This window comes from Gadus chalcogrammus, chromosome 4, assembly GCF_026213295.1.
Source record: "Gadus chalcogrammus isolate NIFS_2021 chromosome 4, NIFS_Gcha_1.0, whole genome shotgun sequence".
Lineage (NCBI taxonomy): Eukaryota > Metazoa > Chordata > Actinopteri > Gadiformes > Gadidae > Gadus > Gadus chalcogrammus.
The window spans coordinates 34,873,467-34,891,146 of NC_079415.1; the positions used below are offsets into that span (position 1 = coordinate 34,873,467).

Below are 17,680 nucleotides of genomic sequence, written 5' to 3' on the forward strand. Positions count from 1 at the left end.
ATTTAAAAAAACTGTTTATAATTCTCCTATAATTTAACTACAGTTCCTAACAGGTTGTGTTTATTTTGTGTGAAGGCTCAATGGCTGTCATCTGTCAGAGGAATGCTGTGAAGCTCTGGCCTCAGTTCTCAGCTCCAACTCCTCTAGTCTGAAAGAGCTGGACCTGAGTACCAATGATCTGCAGGATTCAGGAGTGAAGCTGCTCTCTGCTGGACTGGGGAGTCCACACTGTACACTGGAAACTCTCAGGTCAGTTATCAGCCTCTTCTTCAAACTGGTTATTCTAGCTTCCAGTAAGTGCTGCTCCTGCCTGATGCATTTCTGGTGCTCTTTCCCTGCTGACAAAACACTCCCTGGTTCTACACAATGTTAGAACCTGTGAAGAAACGGTCTTAGCGTACCAAACACAGCAGACTTCTCCTGACTCTAACTGAACAATATCTCATTGAGTTGTAGCTAATGAGAAAGGAGCATTTGTTTAAGATCCTGTCACATCCAAGTGAAGGCAGTTCTGCTGTCTGTGATGTCATCTCCCCACTTCCTCTTCCTGTTCTCAGACTCTCAGGGTGACACAGCTTTGTCTCCATGAAGTATCAATAAAGCTTTTACTTGTCTTCAATGTTGAATGAATACACTTTATAAATGTGGTTACTTTAGTAGAAACTGCTCTCAACCAAATACAATAAATTGTGTGTGTGTGTGTGTGTGTGTGTGTGTGTGTGTGTGTGTGTGTGTGTGTGTGTGTGTGTGTGTGTGTGTGTGTGTGTGTGTGTGTGTGTGTGTGTGTGTGTGTGTGTGTGTGTGTTTGTAGCTTGTCTGGCTGCCTGGTCACACAGGAAGGCTGTGCTTATCTGGCCTCAGCTCTGAGCTCCAACCCCTCCCATCTGAGAGTGCTGGACTTGAGCTACAATCACCCAGGGGACTCTGGAGCTGCGCTGCTCTCTGCTGGACTGGAGGATCCACTCTGGAGACTGGACACTCTCAGGTATGGAGAGGACAGCTCACCACTAAGGTACAAAGTCTCCTTCAAGGATTCAAGCTGCCGCTAGATGAAGTGGTTTGAAGAGGCAGCTGTCACTCATGTTGTGTAGAACGTGATGAGACGGCAGATGATGAAGGTGAATGTTTCAACATGCTTATCTCACTTTGTTTCCCCCCCAGTGTGGAGCACGGTGGAGTGTGGAGGCTGAAACCAGCTCTAAAGAAGTGTAAGTGTCTGTTTGATTCATCACAAAACACACTCACTATTGAGATGGAAAGTCCATCCACACAGCATGAAGTGAGATCAGATCCTACTGGGAATGAAGATGATGGCTGACATCATGTATCTTATGTGTATTAATACTGTTCACCATCACAGTTAAACCTGCTTGTATAAAACCCAGCAGGTATTACATTGTTACATTGAGGGGGGGTGACGGGGCTGAGGGGGGGGGGGGAGGGGGAGGGTGTGGGGGGATGAAGGGGCTGAGGGGGAGGGGAGTGGGGGTGACAGGGCTGAGGGGGAGGGGTGAGGGTGAGGGGGGGGGGTGAGGGGGAGGGGGAGGGGGGGATGAAGGGGCTGAGGGGGAGGGGGAGGGGGGCTGATGGGGCTGAGGGGGGGGGCTGAGGGGGAGGGGGGGATGAAGGGGCTGAGGGGGCGGTGAGGGTGAGGGGAGAGGCTGATGGGGAGGGATAGGGGGGGGGCCGGGGCTGAGGGGGGCGGTGAGGGGGAGGGGGAGGGTGTGGGGGGATGAAGGGGCTGAGGGGGAGGGGAGTGGGGGTGACGGGGCTGAGGGTGAGGGGGGGGGCCGGGGCTGAGGGGGAGGGGGGAGGGGGAGGAGGGATGAAGGGGCTGAGGGGGAGGGGGGGTGATGGGGCTGAAGGGGGGGGGCGCAGGGGGGGGCCGGGGCTGAGGGGGTGCTGAGGGTGAGGGGGGGGGGGGGGGGGGTGACGAGGGGGAGGGGGGATGACGGGCTGAGGGGGCGGTGAGGGTGAGGGGGAGGGGGAGAGGCTGATGGGGGGGGGTGAAGAAGAAGAGAGAGCGATCACAAAAAGAGTCTGAAAGAGAATAAAAAGAAGAAGAGCAGGAGAACAGTACTAGTGATGATGATGATGATGAAGAGCGGTTCAGCAGCTCATCATGTCTGGTTCTCCCTCAGATGCCTGTGACCTCACACTGGACCCCAACACGGCCAACGGACGACTCTCTCTGTCTGAGGACAACAGGAAGGTGACGTGGGTTAGAGAGTACCAGTCGTATCCGGATCACCCAGACAGATTTGACTCCTGGGTCCAGGTGTTGGGTAGAAAGGCTCTGACTGGCCGCTGTTACTGGGAGGTAGAGTGGGAAGGACGGGTTGGTATAGGAGTGACATACAGAGGAATCACAAGGAGAGGAGAGGGTGATGACTGCAGGCTTGGAGGGAACAACAAGTCCTGGAGTCTTCTTTGTTATGATGGTCGTTACACTGTCTGGTACAACGGTACACAGACAGTCCTCCCTCTCCTCCCCGCTGGCTCCACCAGAGTAGGAGTGTATCTGGACCGGCCTGCTGGCTCTCTGTCCTTCTACAGAGTGTCCCCAGGTGGAGGAGGGTCCTCAGACACACTGACACACATCCACACCTTCTGGTCCTCCTTCACCCAGGAGGACCTCCTCCCGGGGGTGAGGGTAGCGGGGTGGGGGGGGTCAGCCTCTCTGTGTCGGTTCACACCACGAAGATCCTGAAAGTTACTCCATTGGAGAAGAAAGTCTTTGCTGTATGTTATGCGCTCCGGTTTAGTGAACCCGTTTAGAGCTTCCGCGAGATGGATCACTGTCCACAGAAGGAACAAGACGATTAACTCCATGATTTGATGCTTATCTGGTCAACTCAATAAAATATATTAAAAGTCAATTTATAAGATGATTTGTTGGCCAATTAAATACTGTGCATAAAAGGTGCATAAAAACACAAATCACAAAAACAAACAAACAGTGTTTTCGAACAGACGTGACTTGCTGCCGGTCGCTGCATGAGCATGCGCCCAATGTTTAGGGCTAGTTATTAGTCAACCGACTAACCTAGCTGCTGGTCAGCGTCAAATCCGCCGACAGGATGAAGGAGAGGGAGAGAGACATTGAGTAGCCCAAAAACAGCAGCGGTGGAGCACAGGCAACCAGCTTCAGATTGACCGAGGCGTTGGATATCCAAAATCAAGCTCAGGATGCGGTAAAGTGCAAGAAATTTTTTTGACAAAAGAAGGCCAAAACGAAGTTAAAACGTATGACAAACTTTGTCATAAAAATAAAATAGATTAAATTGCGAAAACTTGAAAAAACTTAAATAAAAACAAGGCAGACGGAGCGGCGTCAGTGTCGCCAGCGTCCCCGTAACGTAGCAACAGATACTTTTTTAAGTTTGAGGTAAAGCTTCACGTTCGTGTAAGCATGGGTAGCACTAGGCTACTGACTTTAGTGGCTTAACCTCACTACATCTGTTCTGAAATCAAAGACGATTCAAGATGTTCATTTTAGCGCAACTGGACTATTAAATATAAATATAAATATTTTTAAATATTTTTTATTTATGTTTATTTTTTTCCACAATGTCTTTTTTTTTTAAAACGATTTATGATGACTATATGCTCTGTAAAGTGACCTTGGGTGTCTTGAAAGGTGCCTCTAAATTAAATGTATTATTAAATGTTCTTGATTTTGCTTGTAATTCCGATTCACGTACCCGTGGTCAGAGCGATTGAGAAAGCAGAGTAGCAACAGTCCATTTAGCATTTAGTTTCCAGGCAACTTCTCCTGATGAGGCAGGAGCTGACCACACAACCATGCTACTTTTAAGACTAAGCCGAACACAAAGTATCACATATATCAAAGAATAACAAATTAAAGTTTTTTTATTAAACAATGGGTCAGACAACAATAATATGTGCGTGTGTGTGTCCAACTTGAAAAACAACAAAGTGAAGGAACAGGGATGAATATTGTATATATAAGTGTTGACAAGAGAGGAATACGGTGAGGAAAGGAGACAATTAAAAAAGCAATACAAGTAAAATGGACTACTGGTTATAAAACCCTAAAGCAAATGCAGATTCCACTGCCTAACATCTGCACACTGCAAAGGAGTAGGCGCCAGGGAAAGCTGGACCCAGTGTTTGAGATGCCAGATATATCAGGCTGAGGTTTGTGGAACCAAAAACAAGTGGGAACAAGGACTAAGAACAACAAAGCAAACATGCAGTAAGTGAACAAGAACAGCAAAGTAGAGCCAGGGGGTATCAATAAATAAAACAATGTTAGTCATGTGTGCAACAAGAACAACAAGTGTGTAAACAGGTGTGCGTGTATATCTAACTTGTAAAACAAGAACAAAGTGAAGGAACATTATAAGTTATTAATAAACAAAGAAAATACTCCACAAACATCAGGCTGAGGTTAAGGATAGTAAAGTGCATCAGGTCGAAAGGAAGGACAACAATCGCAGCAGTTGCCGCCACCACCACCAACAGCCGTCGCCAGCACAAGCCGCCACCACTAGCAGCAGAAGGCGACACCACCATCCTTCGCCACCACCAGCCAGCTCAAGCAGCCATCGCCTCAAGCAGCAGCGACCTGCAGCAGCAGTGTTATCCGGCACCAGCCAGCTCAAGCAGCCATCGCCTCAAGCAGCAGCGACCTGCAGCAGCAGCCATCAGCATCCACCATCATCAGCATCCACCATCAGCAGCATTCACCTTCAGCAGCATCCACCATCAGCCACATACACATAACCGCTATGTCAGTGACACAATTAGGCCTAGGCATTTTTTATTCATACTATAGCTGTGAGAATTGTTCAGAAAAATCACCTCCATAGTCGCCCTGGAGTCACAGGCCGACAGTCTCCTGCAAGAATCAGGGAAACCTATTATAGGACATTCTGTCCAGAAATTAAACATTGAGAAGAGTACGTGACACTTTGCTTTGATAGTTATATACCTCTGATTGGAGATCGATTGTCGGCAGCTCCTCCAAACTAATGTTTGTACCTTCAACTAAAAATGACAATTAATTTACACTCAATCATTTCACATTTGATTAGCAAGACAATTATTGATGTCCATTGCCAATACATGAATACATACTCATTACAAAGGCCTTTGATGTCGAGGCAGTGGGGTCAGAGGACATCCCCCCCCTTCCACTCCTACCATCATCGGCCGACCTTCGTTATTGGCGAGAGCCAGCTCCTCCGAAGTGGTGAAGGGCGGTGGAGCGGTCCCCCTCCCAGTCGTATTAAATTTGGTTTTATTTTATTTGCTGCAGGTAATCAACATGTGACTAAAGGTTGGAGCCTAGGCCATTGCAAATCCTAGGCTAGATTCACCTGAAATTATTCAAATGGATGCTTACAACTTACCACGTTGAATATAATTTTAATATTTATTTTTGACTTGGCCCCATGTTCGTAGGAGCGTGCTGGCACCACATCTATGGGGGTAAAAGGCATGATGATACATGATATTTTTTAGACAATATGCAGAATCTTTTCACTTACGAATTAACACGGACGGCTATTTTTTGCCAGCACGCCACCCTAGCCATATTATGGGCATCCGTGTTCCCCTTGGTTGTGATTTGGACTTTGAATTCCTCGTAGGAATTCATAATAATACACCACGCACGCTCGATTCACTTTGCACAAGGGGGAGTCGAATGACGTGATAAACACACCTTTTATGTGAACGAGCATTGAACCTAAAGCGGAAAACCTGGTTCGACTTATTTAATCTAAAGTGAGTGTCATGGAACCATTTAACTCTGACTGCGAGTTGCGTCTCTGTCGAACCAGGTTTTCCCAAGAAAGCATGGGTATGTTCAGCGAGGTTCGTGGTATACTCCCCTCACAAGTTTCCTTTGTATTTACCAACGATGTGAACGTTTCCTAATATTTTGCTGTTAGAAGAGTCAGAGAAATAAGTTCTTAATCACACAGACATAAATTACTAAAATTAAAACAAAGCGAATCAAATGCTGGAAAGTGTTTAATCATGATGAAAAGAAAAACTAAAAGCAGTAATTTCGACAAATACCGGACAGAGGTCTCAATCTCGCCCCGTTACCCTGTGTGAAAGCACCCCATTGCCCGTGTGCTTGAGCATGTGCACACTCAAATTGCTTGGGTCGCTGTAGCTGCCGTTGCAATGCAGGCAGGGCTTTTAACCGGAGTGAGTCCTCATGTGGATCTTCAGGGTGCCTTTCAGACTGAAGCACTTTGTGCATTGGTCACACTGGTAGGGCTTCTCCCCAGAGTGAGTCCTCAGGTGGATTTTCAGGGTGCCTGTCCGACTGAAGCGCTTCGTGCATTGGTCACACTTGTAAGGCTTCTCCCCCGAGTGAGTCCTCATGTGGCGCTTCAGGTCGTCTTTCAGACTGAAACACTTCGGGCATTGGTCACACTTGTAGGGCTTCTCCCCGGAGTGAGTCCTCCTGTGGATCTTCAGGTGGCATTTCAGACTGAAGCACTTCGGGCATTGGTCACACCTGTAGGGCTTCTCCCCAGAGTGAGTCCTCATGTGGATCTTCAGGGTGCCTTTCTGACTGAAGCGCATCGTGCATTGGTCACACTTGTAGGGCTTCACCACAGAGTGAGTCCTCAGGTGGATCTTCAGGCTGCCTTTCAGACTGAAGCACTTCGTGCATTGGTCACACTTGTAGGGCTTCACCCCAGAGTGAGTCCTCAGGTGGATCTTCAGGCTGCCTTTCAGACTGAAGCACTTCGGGCATTGGTCACACCTGTAGGGCTTCTCGCCGGTGTGAGTCCTCAGGTGGTTCTTCAGGATGTTATTCTGACTGAAGCGCATCGGGCATTGGTCACACTTGTAGGGCTTCTCGACGGAGTGAGTCCTCATGTGGATATTTAGGGTGTCTTTCAGACTGAAGCACTTCATGCATTGGTCACACTTGTAGGGCTTCTCGCTGGAGTGAGTCCTCATGTGGATATTTAGGGCATCTCTCCGACTGCAGCGCTTACTGCATTGCTCACACTTGTAGGGCTTCTCCCCGGAGTGACTCCTCATGTGTTTATTCAGGGTGTCTTTCAGACTGAAGCACTTCATGCATTGGTCACACCTGTAGGGCTTCTCCCCAGAGTGAGTTCTCATGTGTTTATTCAGGGTGTCTTTCAGACTGAAGCACTTCATGCATTGGTCACACCTGTAGGGCTTCTCCCCAGAGTGAGTTCTCATGTGGATCTTCAGGGCATAGCTATCACTGAAGCGCTTTGTGCATTGGTCACATTTGTAGGGCTTCTCGTCGTTGTGGGTCCTCATGTGGACGATCATATTGGCCTTGTTGGGAATAACCTTTCCACAAAAGACACCGGGCCGGCCCTTGCGGCCGCCCTGATGCCCAGTCAGCTCCTCAAGGCGGACGAGCCGCACGCTGCAGTTCAGGCTCTTGGCCACGCTGTGGTCAGCGGACAGCGAGCTCAAGGCCTCCGGTTCTGACGCGGCAAAAAGGGTGTTATGGACGTTCACCGCCAGTGGGCCCTCCCATTGTCCGTAAACGCTCAGGATGCGCAACTCCCCGCTGTGACTTGACATGTGGGAGGAGCCAGGGGCGTCCACACGCAGACTCTCCGAGGTGGCGCCACGCTGCGTGCTGCAGTCTGTGATGTCATTGACGTCTTCTTCAGAGAGGAAAACAGAGAGAGAGAAAGTAAAGTTTTTAATTAATCATTTTCACAAAGGTATACAGTATGTACTTTGTACACACTTGTGTGTTGGAAGAATTATATTTGGACATTCTTTCCAACTTCTATTTGTTGATTATGCATTATCCTTGTCGCCCTTTGGATGGTCAAGGGTTAAAGGCTCCTGCTGAGAAGGCAGAATCGAGTACATTCTCAGTTGATCAAGGTTGATTTCTTGCATAGATGCAATGTGCATTACTAACCTAGGGCGGGGAAGCCTCCACCAATATCCTCTTCAACCTTGATTGAAATGGTGTCTGGGGTCTGCTGCTTTCCACATAAAGAAGGAAACACACACAAGACATATTTCACAGAATAGCTGTCAATCCCTACTACCGACAGATTAGGCATTTTTTCACTGCACTTGGAACGACCTGCAATTTCAATGTCTTCCCTGTGTATTTATTTTTTTGGATTCAAGACCCCCGCATGCAAGAATGAGTTCACATCTGAGTGTAGGCTAAAACACTATTAACTATTTACAAGTGCAAAAATGCCAACATATTCTTTATTCTGCTAACCAGCAGTTCCTTGCTGTGACTGGACATGTGGGAGGAGCCAGGGGCGTCCACACCCAGAATCTCTGAGGTGGCACCACACTGAGTGCTACGGTCTCCGAAGGCATCGCAGTCTTCTGCAGACGGAGAAAAAAGGAAAAATTAATTGTTTTGACACATTATTTGCATAAAGGGAGGCATTGTGTATCTGTACACGTGAAAGAAACTTTAAATGTATGTCACATTGACAGAGGGTTTAAAATGTGTACTGCTGACATAGATTCACAGTTTTGGAGAGGGACGTCTCCTCCAGCATCCTCCTCCCTAGACTCAAAGCTCAAGTGGTTGGCCAGGTTAAGGAAACTTAACGAACACCAGCGCAAAGTGATCTGATCACAACATGACTAGCGAGGCAAGCACAATAATTATATTTTGACACTAAAAAGCAACAACGTGTACTTCCCTCTAAGCTGATCAGCCAACATTCATGCATTATGAATTCAGTGATGTTTGAGAATGATAAACCAGCTCTTGAAACCCTTCTTGGCTCTTGACAGATTCCATCTTTGAAATGCAACTCCGAAGTTTGACTCGTGTTTTAGCAGGGCGCTGGTCATGATGCTTTTCAAAAGAGGACCAGGCTTTTTAGCGCAGGTAGAATCAAGTACATTCTCAGTTGATCATGGTGGTTTTCTTGAATAGATGCAATGTGTATTACTAACCCACGGCGGGCAAGCCTCCACCAATATCCTCTTCAACCTTGATTGAAATGGTGTCTGGAGTCTGCTGCTTTCCACATAAAGAAGGAAACACACACAAGACATATTCTTTCATTTTCACAGAATAGTTGCCAATCCCCACTAACGACACATTATGCCTTTTCACACTGCCAAGCTGATTCGGTCACGGCTTGGAACGCCCTGCAATTTCAATGTCCTATGTAAAACTGAGGGGTAAAATCCCCCTTCGTCTTGGAGCTGGCTTTCTTGGTACACCGGAGAAGGCGGGCCTACACACGGAGAGTTGGACTCTTTACAATGAATGCAAAATATATTTACATATTTTTTGATTCAAGACCCTCGCATGCAAGAATGAGTTCAAATCTGAGTGTAGGCTAAAACGAGATTAACTGTTTACAAGTGCAAAAATACTGAAATATTCTTTATTTTGCTAACCACTTTGCTGACTAAGCATTGTAAGGAAAGTTTGTCTGGTACTTTCTCTTAGATCGACCATCTTTCGTCTTCTTTAAATGCGACTGCATCACCTTCTTTCCCATGATGGTCAGCAGCTTGCGGATTTCACCTTCTCTCCAGTTACAACTATTCATGTTGATATCGCTGCATCGTCTCTGTTGTAGAGACAATGCAGCAACACCTCTACCCAAGCCTCGCCCCTAGAACCGCAAGGCTGTCCTATCGCATTTAGATCAAAATGAAACCGCCAATATGTGTACGGTCAGAGTGGGTTAATAGGGGTGCGAAATACAGCCCGGAAATTACCTCGGTCAGTGTAAACGCGCGGATCACACAGGGGAAAAGTTGGGCATAAGACGGGCATATTTGGCGGTGTAAAAACGTTTACTGAAAAATAAAAGGTGTGAGCTTTCTATGGGTTTGTTTTAGAGTTGTGACAGAGGGAGCCTCTCTTTTGGATGGTGAATGAGAAGATGATTTCCAACCTGCACACGCAGCTCCTCGTGGCAGACCAGCCGCTCGCCGCGCTCCAGGCTCTTGGCCGCGCTGTGGTCCGCAGGCAGCGAGTTCAGGGCCTCCACTTCTGACGCGGTGAAGAGGTTGTCATGGCCGTCCTCCGCCAGTGGGCCCTCCCCTTTTCCGTAGACGCTCAGAATCTTCAGCTCCTCGCTGTGGCTGGACATGTGGGAGGAGCCAGGGGCGTCCACACCCAGAATCTCTGAGGTGGCGCCGCGTTGAGTGCTACGGTCTCCAAAGGCATCGCAGTCTTCTGCAGAGGCAGAAAAAAAGGAAAAAGTATATTTACATTTAGATATTGCATAAAGGGAGGCATTTTGTATCTGTACACGTGAAAGAAACTCTTTAAATGTATGCAACATTGACACAGAGGGTTTAAAATGTGTACTGCTGACAAAGATTCACAGTTTTGGAGAGGGACGTCTCCTCCAGCACCATCCTCCCTAGACTCAAAGCTCAAGTGGTTGGCCAGGTTAAGGACACTCAACGAACACCAGCGCAAAATGATCTGAGCACCACATGACATGCGAGGCAAGCACAATAATTATATTTTGACACTAAAAAGCAACAACGTGTCGTTCCCCGTAAGCGGCTCAGCTAACATTTATACATTTTGAACCCTTCTGGGCTCTTGACTGATTCCATCTTTGAATTGCAACTCCAAGTTTAACTTTTAGCAGGGCGCTGGGCATGATGCTTTTCCAAAGAGGATCAGGCTTTTTAGCGCAGGTAGAATCTAGCATCAGCCTAGAATCTATGCTGCCTAGAATCTACTACATCAAGGGAAAAAATACTCAATGTAGAAAGTACACACCTTCACTTTTAAAATGGGGCTGCAAAGTCTTTAAGGATAGCTGTGTGCTTACAGTACGTGTTTCCAGGTGGTCTGTCTGGCAGGCAACATCCCTTGAGAGAAGCTGCTGAATGTAAGCACTTGATGAGCTGGCCTGCATAGAGACAAAGTAAAATCAGTACTCAATTTATTACATTGTATATATTCCAGGTGCAAGTTGTAAGAAGATACAAGATAAGCATGTTTAGTGAATTACATTAGCCTAATGAAATGATATTACATCCTTGATTTATTTACATATTTTATAGTTCATCTCACATACACATCAACTCAATACCATGATATCAAGCTCTGCAGAAATCTGCTAATAACCCTTTGATTTGAATCAGGTGTGAAGGAGAAAACATGCCTATAATAGTGTTACGTAATTGTCATATTCAAACCACACTGGGTGACTCAATAAAACTCCCTCAAGAAAACTTGGCCAAGTTATTGATAAGTACATTTGGTATAAATGATAATGTGTCATTCAATTTGATATCTCATTCAACTTAAATTGGAGTGGATAAAAGTGTGATTAATCGCGAGTTGATGCGATTAAAACTTTTAATCTTTGTCCAGCCGTAATAAATACATTATTGATGGAGATGGTTTCCCCTATTTTTCTCTTTTAACCGTATTCCTTTGCAAAGATTGACAATGAATGGTCTAACAAATACCTTCATGAATAACGTGTGTGTGTTATAGTTGTGTTGTGACGCTAAAATCAACGTAGCAGACTAGTAGACGACTACTGCCGCACAGCCTGGTGTGAGGTTTGTCCCATTTCGCTTGCCGTACATCCAGCTGTTACCGATTTCCGTTTCTTCCTCAATTACGTACGGTAACATAGCAACTACGCACGGCTCATCAGTAAATCAGCGTAAGGGGGAACAGGAACTGGGGGGGGGGGGGAACCAAATCGGGTGCTACAGCGGCCATCCGCTGTCCTTTCTTATAGGTCCATGGTATTTACACACATAACTGATGCTATCTACCGTAGCATTAGCGACAGTAACTTGGCTGTTAGCTGTAGCGCTAATGCTAAAGCAACATTATAATGGTAACAACGGAACAATATACAGTAAAGCAACACAATGATATGGCGTTAGTTAACTTACTTTTTCGAGGTTTGTAGCTGAGCCATGGAGAGTTGGTACTGATCCAGACTTGATTCTCAGACGTTGATCAAGTCCAGCTCTGTATTGGCCCAAGTTGAGGAAGCAGTCGTCAGTGAAATGTTTGGCGCAGACTGGCACATTTCCAGAGACAATAAAATTAACCCACTGGTTCTTCAGCGGCTCGGAGGAAGGAACAAAATATAGACTTTTGTGTTCATTTGTACATCCAAACACTAAGCAACTGCTATGCTTCGCTCGTTTGCGAGCCATGGTGTCTCTCAAGGAAAGAACTACGTGTAGTACACGATCGTAGAGTAGGGTCTGTCTGCGTCCTGCAAGACGGAGGCGTAACTTCCTCTTCTTCTTCTTCTTCTTCTTCTTTTATTTAGGTAGTCTGGACGCAGCTATGGCGTATTACTGCCCCCCACTGTTTGTTATTTCCCCCTAAACTTTAAATCGTTTTATATACTCCAATGACTACGTAAATACTAAATAAAGCCAATAAAGGTAAATACTCCCTTAGAATGTCAGACACCGTCCCTCTCTGTAATCTCTGACCTCAAACAAGGACTATAATTCTTGCACCTTTTGCACAATACTGTACAATTCTTTTTGTACAGTGCTGTCTTTTATGGATGTATGTGTATGTGTATGTATATATATATATATATATATGTATGTGTATATATATATATATGTGTATGTATATATGTATGTATATGTATATATATATGTATGTATATATGGTGTTGTATATATATTTATATTGTCCTTAAATTTGTGATTTGTTTTTCTTAGGTTGTATCTTTTATCTTTTGTGTATGTATGTGTATTTATGTTGTATTTATATGTATATGTATATATATATATATATATATATATATATATACTTATATGCGTGTGTGTATATATATATATGGATATGGATACATGTAACTGTCATCATTAAAAGGTTTCTGTAATTTAATTATTACTTTCATATTATAAGACATAAGGAAATTCATTTTTGTTTATATTAGTAATTCAATAATTGTGTTCGTTATTCAGGTTTAAAATTGTATTTAAATAGTTTGTTGAATGACGTCACTTGTGTGTGTGTGTGTATTTAGGCTGATGTTTTGTCAGTTTGTGTCAGTTTGAGATGCGGCATGAGAGAAGGTGAACAGCTTGTGATACGCATCGCCGAAAATAATCTAGTTTCAAAGTCCCTGTAAATAGCATGCAGCCAACGAGGTATGTTTCTTGTTGTTTCCCTGTATTTTGTTTTGCTTGTTTGGCTTTTTGTGTGCCGTGTAATTTATGATTTTATGTAAAGCTAATGCCGTGATTTCTGTTGTACTGTGTATGTATTCATCTATAGTTTTCACGGTGGAGTTGGAGTAAAAGGCTACAATAAAACCCGTCAAAGGAAACCATTGGTGTCTACCGAATGCTATTAGAGGGAGTTACAGTGAAAACTCGGACTGTTCATCGACGCGAGTGGCAGTTCAACGAAGGAGCGCAAGAAAAGGATCGGCCTGTTAAGGTTTGGCTGGACCGGCACACGGAGACGCGATCAACGGACATCTCCAACTGACAGATGACCGTTAAGGCACACGGAGCCGCGATCAACGGACATCTCTAACTGACAGATGAGCGACCGTTAAGGCACACGGAGCCGCGATCAACGGACATCTCTAACTGACAGATGAGTGACCGTTAAGGCACCCGGAGCCGCGATCAACGGACATCTCTAAGTTAAGAGTGATCTAAGAAAATTAAGGCTTTTGTATAGGATTTGGTTATTATTTACTGTGAATAAGAGCTGTGTTAAGTGAATGTTTTTTCTTATGCTGTATGGAAGCATTTAAGTGCCAAAGTTAAAGGGCAACTACAGTTCTCATTGAACTTTTGTGTTTCAACTGTAGCTACATCAAAGTTTTATTCTGCATTTGATGCTTTGGGCAATTTATAGAGGTTTACATATTGTTTGCATTTAAGGGTGACCTCCAAAGTTATTTGATTTATTGCAAGATATACACAACTAAAGGGATGTTTACATTCACGCTTTATTTTCAAAAGTGAGTCAACTTAAATAAGTGATTTAAACAATGACAGAGCCAAGTGAGTCAACTTAAATAAGTGATTTAACCAATGACAGAGCCAAGTGAGTCAACAGTTCATAGCTTAGACTCCCAAGATAAACCTGAAGTAGGCCTTCCTGAAGCCCAGCATGATGAAGCGCCAAAGCTAAGACAAAGTTCAAGAATCAGATCTCTCACAGAAAAAGGCAAAGAAATGCAAGAAGAAAAATGTAAAGGGCTTCAACAAAAATTTAACTACACTTATGATAAATGGAAAACACAAGCAAAATTAGCCAAGAAGTCATTGTCACAATTAAAGGACCGTCTATCTGAAGAGTTGCTCAAGGATATCATTGGTGATATCGCAGGTTTTTCAGCAGATGTCCAGCTAATTTATGATGAGCTGCGCAATGTCTCAACTCCGGATCAAGACACGCGCAGAAAAGTGGATCTGTGTGTAGAGATCTCCAACTTTATTGTAAGCAAAGCCTCAAGCCGACTCGATGGAGAAGCCAAAGAAGCAGAAGAAGTCAAATAGCCAGAAGCAGGCTCTCTCTTTGGCACAAGCTCCTCTAAGTCAGGTTCTTTCACCACCGAGTTAAAAGTTCTCTCAATCAACTCCTCCAGGTCCTCTATAAAACGCCAAGAAGCTGCCGCAGAGGCTGCCGCAAGCGAAGCTGTTCTGAAAGTGTTAGAACAACAAGAAAAGGAACAGCAGGAAATACAGCGTCTAGAAGCAGAAGTTAAAAGGAAGATATCTGATGAACAGGCAGCAATTGTTAAGCGCAGCTTAGAGCGAGAGGCAGAGGAAGTAAAAATCAAAGCTCAGCTAGAAGAGGAGCATGGAGCTCTTCTAAGAGCTCTGGAAGAAAAGAGGAGAAAAGTGCAGAAGTTGGAGGCAGTCAAGAATCTCAATGCAGCAAGAGCCAGAATGCAGGTGTATGATCAACCAAGGGCCGCAGAAGAAGAGCAAATGGACACATTGGGACAGCAACTGGTAGCAGACAACCCAGTTATTCCACCTTCAAATCGTCTGTCCATGCAAAAGTCTCCCATACAAAGTACGAGTACCGGCTCAAATGAAAGTACAGCAGAGCTTGTCAAGGTGCTAGCAGATGCTCTGAGCGCTAACAGAGTTCCCATCCCTGAACCTTCAATATTCAGCGGAGATCCACTGAAGTACAACGACTGGAAACTTTAATTTCAAACACTTATTGGCCACAAGAACATTGAAGATAAGGAGAAAATATACTACCTCCGTCAGTATGTAAGTGGACTAGCTAAGAAAGCAATCGATGTTTTTTTCCTACTTGGAACTGAGTAGGCCTACGCTAGTGCATGGAAGATTCTGGAAGAGCGATATGGAAACCCATTCACAGTTGCAATGGCTTACAGAGACAAGCTACAAGCATGGCCCAAGATAGGATCTAAAGACAACTTTGAACTCAGAGAGTTTGTAGATTTTCTACGCAGTTGCGAGGCTGCCATGGTCCATATAAAAGCACTGGAAATATTGAATGACTGTAATGAAAACAGGAGAATTCTGTCAAAGTTACCGGATTGGTTAATAGCAGGATGGAACCGGAAGGTTGTTGATGAAGAAGAGGATAGAAACCAATTCCCTTCATTCAGCCAGTTCGTCAAATTTCTGACAAGGGAAGTAAAAATCGCCTGTAACCCTGTTACTTCACTGCAGTCACTGAAACAAGCTGAGCCTGAAAAGTCCCAAAGACAACACAGTGTCGGAGCAAAGACACTGACCACAAGTTCCAATGAAGGGTTTGTCATCATGATGTGTCTTTTCTGTAAGAAGAACGGACATACTTTGCACAAATGCAGGAACTTCAGGGATAAACCAATTTCAGATCGAATCACATTTATTCAAGCTGAAAAACTGTGCTTTGGTTGTCTGAAGTTAGGTCACCACTCAAAGAGCTGCTACAGTAGGAGTGTTTGCGACGTGTGCTCCAACCGACATCCAACCTGTCTGCATGAGGAGCGATCTAAAGAGCAACAAACACAACCACGCACTGAAAGAAATACAAGTAAAGAAAAGCCCAGACCAAGTCAAGAGAGGAATAATGAATTTACTCAATCAACACAACACCAAGGGGTATTCACAGCTGCTACTGCCAACAGAGTGCTATTTCATGAACCGAACATGCAAACAGCGGCAATAATTCCTGTTTGGCTTTCAGCAACAACTCAACCAGCACGAGAAATCCTTGTATATGCTCTGTTGGATTCGCAAAGCGACACAACCTTCGCCTTGAGTGAAGTAGTGGAAGCCTTGGAAGTAACCAAAGAACAAGTCAATCTGAAGCTTTCTACAATGAGCTCAAAAACAACAGTAGTAAGCTCTCAAAAAGTGAACAACCTCCAAGTTCGAGGGTTTTTCTCTGGTAAGAAGATTGCCCTACCACCAGTCTACGCCCGGGAATTTATTCCAGCCAACAGAACTCACATACCAACTGATGAAACCGCCAAGTCCTGGTCCCATTTAGAGCACCTTCAAGGAGAGATTGCACCTCTGCAAGACTGTGAAGTAGGTTTGCTCATTGGATACAACTGCTCACAAGCCTTACTTACAAGGGAAGTTGTTCCTGGCAAGGATAACCATCCTTACGCACAGCGTACAGACCTTGGATGGAGCATTATTGGCCACGGGAATCTCTATGTGGACTACGGTGACAACATTGGAGTGAGCCATCACATAATAGTGAGAGAAGTAACACCAACTTTGGAGCCCTCCGTCAACCTCCGAACTGAAGTGCATTATGTGAGCCGTACCAAAGTCAAGGAAATTTCTCCTTCAGACATCATCAGAGTCTTAGAAACAGATTTCTCAGAGAGAACACAAGAAGATGTTCCTGTCTCCCAAGAAGATCTCAAATTTCTGTCGAAGTTGAGCAAAACCATCACACAGAATGACACTGGTCATTATGAGATGCCATTGCCGTTCAAGGTAGAACGTCCAAAGTTGCTAAACAACAAGTCATGTGCAGTCCACAGACTTAATTGTCTTGAGAGGAGACTGAAGAAAGATCCTAAGTACTGCAAAGACTATGTTAACTTCATGGATGATGTCATTTCACATGGTGATGCAGAGAAGGTACCTTTGGAAGAAATAGACAGTGATCAGGCCTGGTATATCCCACATCATGGGGTCTATCATCCGCATAAACCTGGAAAAATACGTGTAGTATTTGACTGCTCTGCTAAGTTTCAAGACACCTCTCTGAACGACCACCTTCTTACCGGGCCTGAATTGACCAACACCCTGGTAGGTGTCCTGTGCCGCTTTCGGAAGGGTTCGATTGCCGTCATGTGCGACATCGAAAGGATGTTCCACCAGTTTCATGTGAAGAAGGAAGACCAAGATTATTTAAGATTCCTATGGTGGGAGAATGGCAACCTTGAAAATATACCATCAGTTTACAGGATGAAAGTACACTTGTTTGGAGCGGCATCGTCTCCTGGTTGCGCCAACTTTGGCTTGAAACATCTGGCAGCACAAGGGAAAGGGCAATTCAGTGAAGAGGCCGTACGCTTCATTCAAAGAAATTTCTATGTCGACGATGGTCTGATGAGCGTTCAAACTGAAAAGGAAGCCATTCAACTTGTGAAAGAATCAAGAGAACTTTGCCACACAGGCAAGTTGAGACTCCACAAATTTGTTTCCAACAGTGAGAATGTGTTGTCAACCATCCCAGAAGAGGAATGCACCACAGTCAAAGATCAAG

General features: G+C 45.0%; 2 protein-coding genes across 7 annotated transcripts in view; one reads left to right on the plus strand and one right to left on the minus strand.

The window, feature by feature from the left end:
• LOC130381364 (NACHT, LRR and PYD domains-containing protein 12-like) overlaps positions 1–3,149 on the plus strand; it is a 224,649-nt gene extending 221,500 nt beyond the window's left edge. The window contains exons 14-17 of the mRNA XM_056588949.1: positions 76–249; positions 812–985; positions 1,162–1,208; positions 2,142–3,149. Coding sequence (XP_056444924.1) covers positions 76–249; positions 812–985; positions 1,162–1,208; positions 2,142–2,710 — 964 coding nt within the window. The 3' untranslated portion in view covers positions 2,711–3,149. The remainder of the gene's footprint in view (positions 1–75; positions 250–811; positions 986–1,161; positions 1,209–2,141) is intronic.
• An 889-nt stretch (positions 3,150–4,038) lies between these two features.
• Positions 4,039–12,246, minus strand: LOC130381376 (zinc finger protein ZFP2-like). Of its 6 annotated transcripts, XR_008895383.1 has the most exons (8): positions 11,875–12,246; positions 10,736–10,868; positions 9,891–10,174; positions 8,932–8,998; positions 8,234–8,346; positions 7,916–7,982; positions 4,958–7,649; positions 4,040–4,864 (listed from the first exon to the last, which is right to left on the minus strand). XR_008895383.1 is itself a non-coding variant. In XM_056588970.1 (7 exons), exons 3-7 carry the CDS (start codon positions 10,086–10,088, stop codon positions 6,178–6,180), a joined length of 1,917 nt encoding a protein of 638 aa, XP_056444945.1. In that variant the 5' UTR covers positions 10,089–10,174; positions 10,788–10,868; positions 11,875–12,246; the 3' UTR covers positions 4,039–6,177. The 6 variants fall into 6 exon arrangements, 5 of the variants coding, with proteins under 5 accessions (XP_056444945.1, XP_056444944.1, XP_056444942.1 ...); XM_056588970.1 differs by having other exon boundaries at positions 4,039–7,649; positions 10,788–10,868; XM_056588969.1 differs by having other exon boundaries at positions 4,039–7,649; positions 7,916–7,979.
• Positions 12,247–17,680: the final 5,434 nt, after the last annotated feature.

Coding starts and splice junctions, on each gene's coding strand:
- LOC130381376 (XM_056588967.1), bottom strand. CDS start 12,144: ATGGCTCGCAAACGAGCGAAGCATAGCAGTTGCTTAGTGTTTGGATGT. Junction 10,175..10,735: donor GCCCCATTTTAAAAGTGAAG/GTGTGTACTTTC, acceptor CTGCCTCTGCAG/AAGACTGCGATGCCTTTGGA. Junction 8,347..8,931: donor TGGAGGCTTGCCCGCCGTGG/GTTAGTAATACA, acceptor CTCCGTCTGCAG/AAGACTGCGATGCCTTCGGA.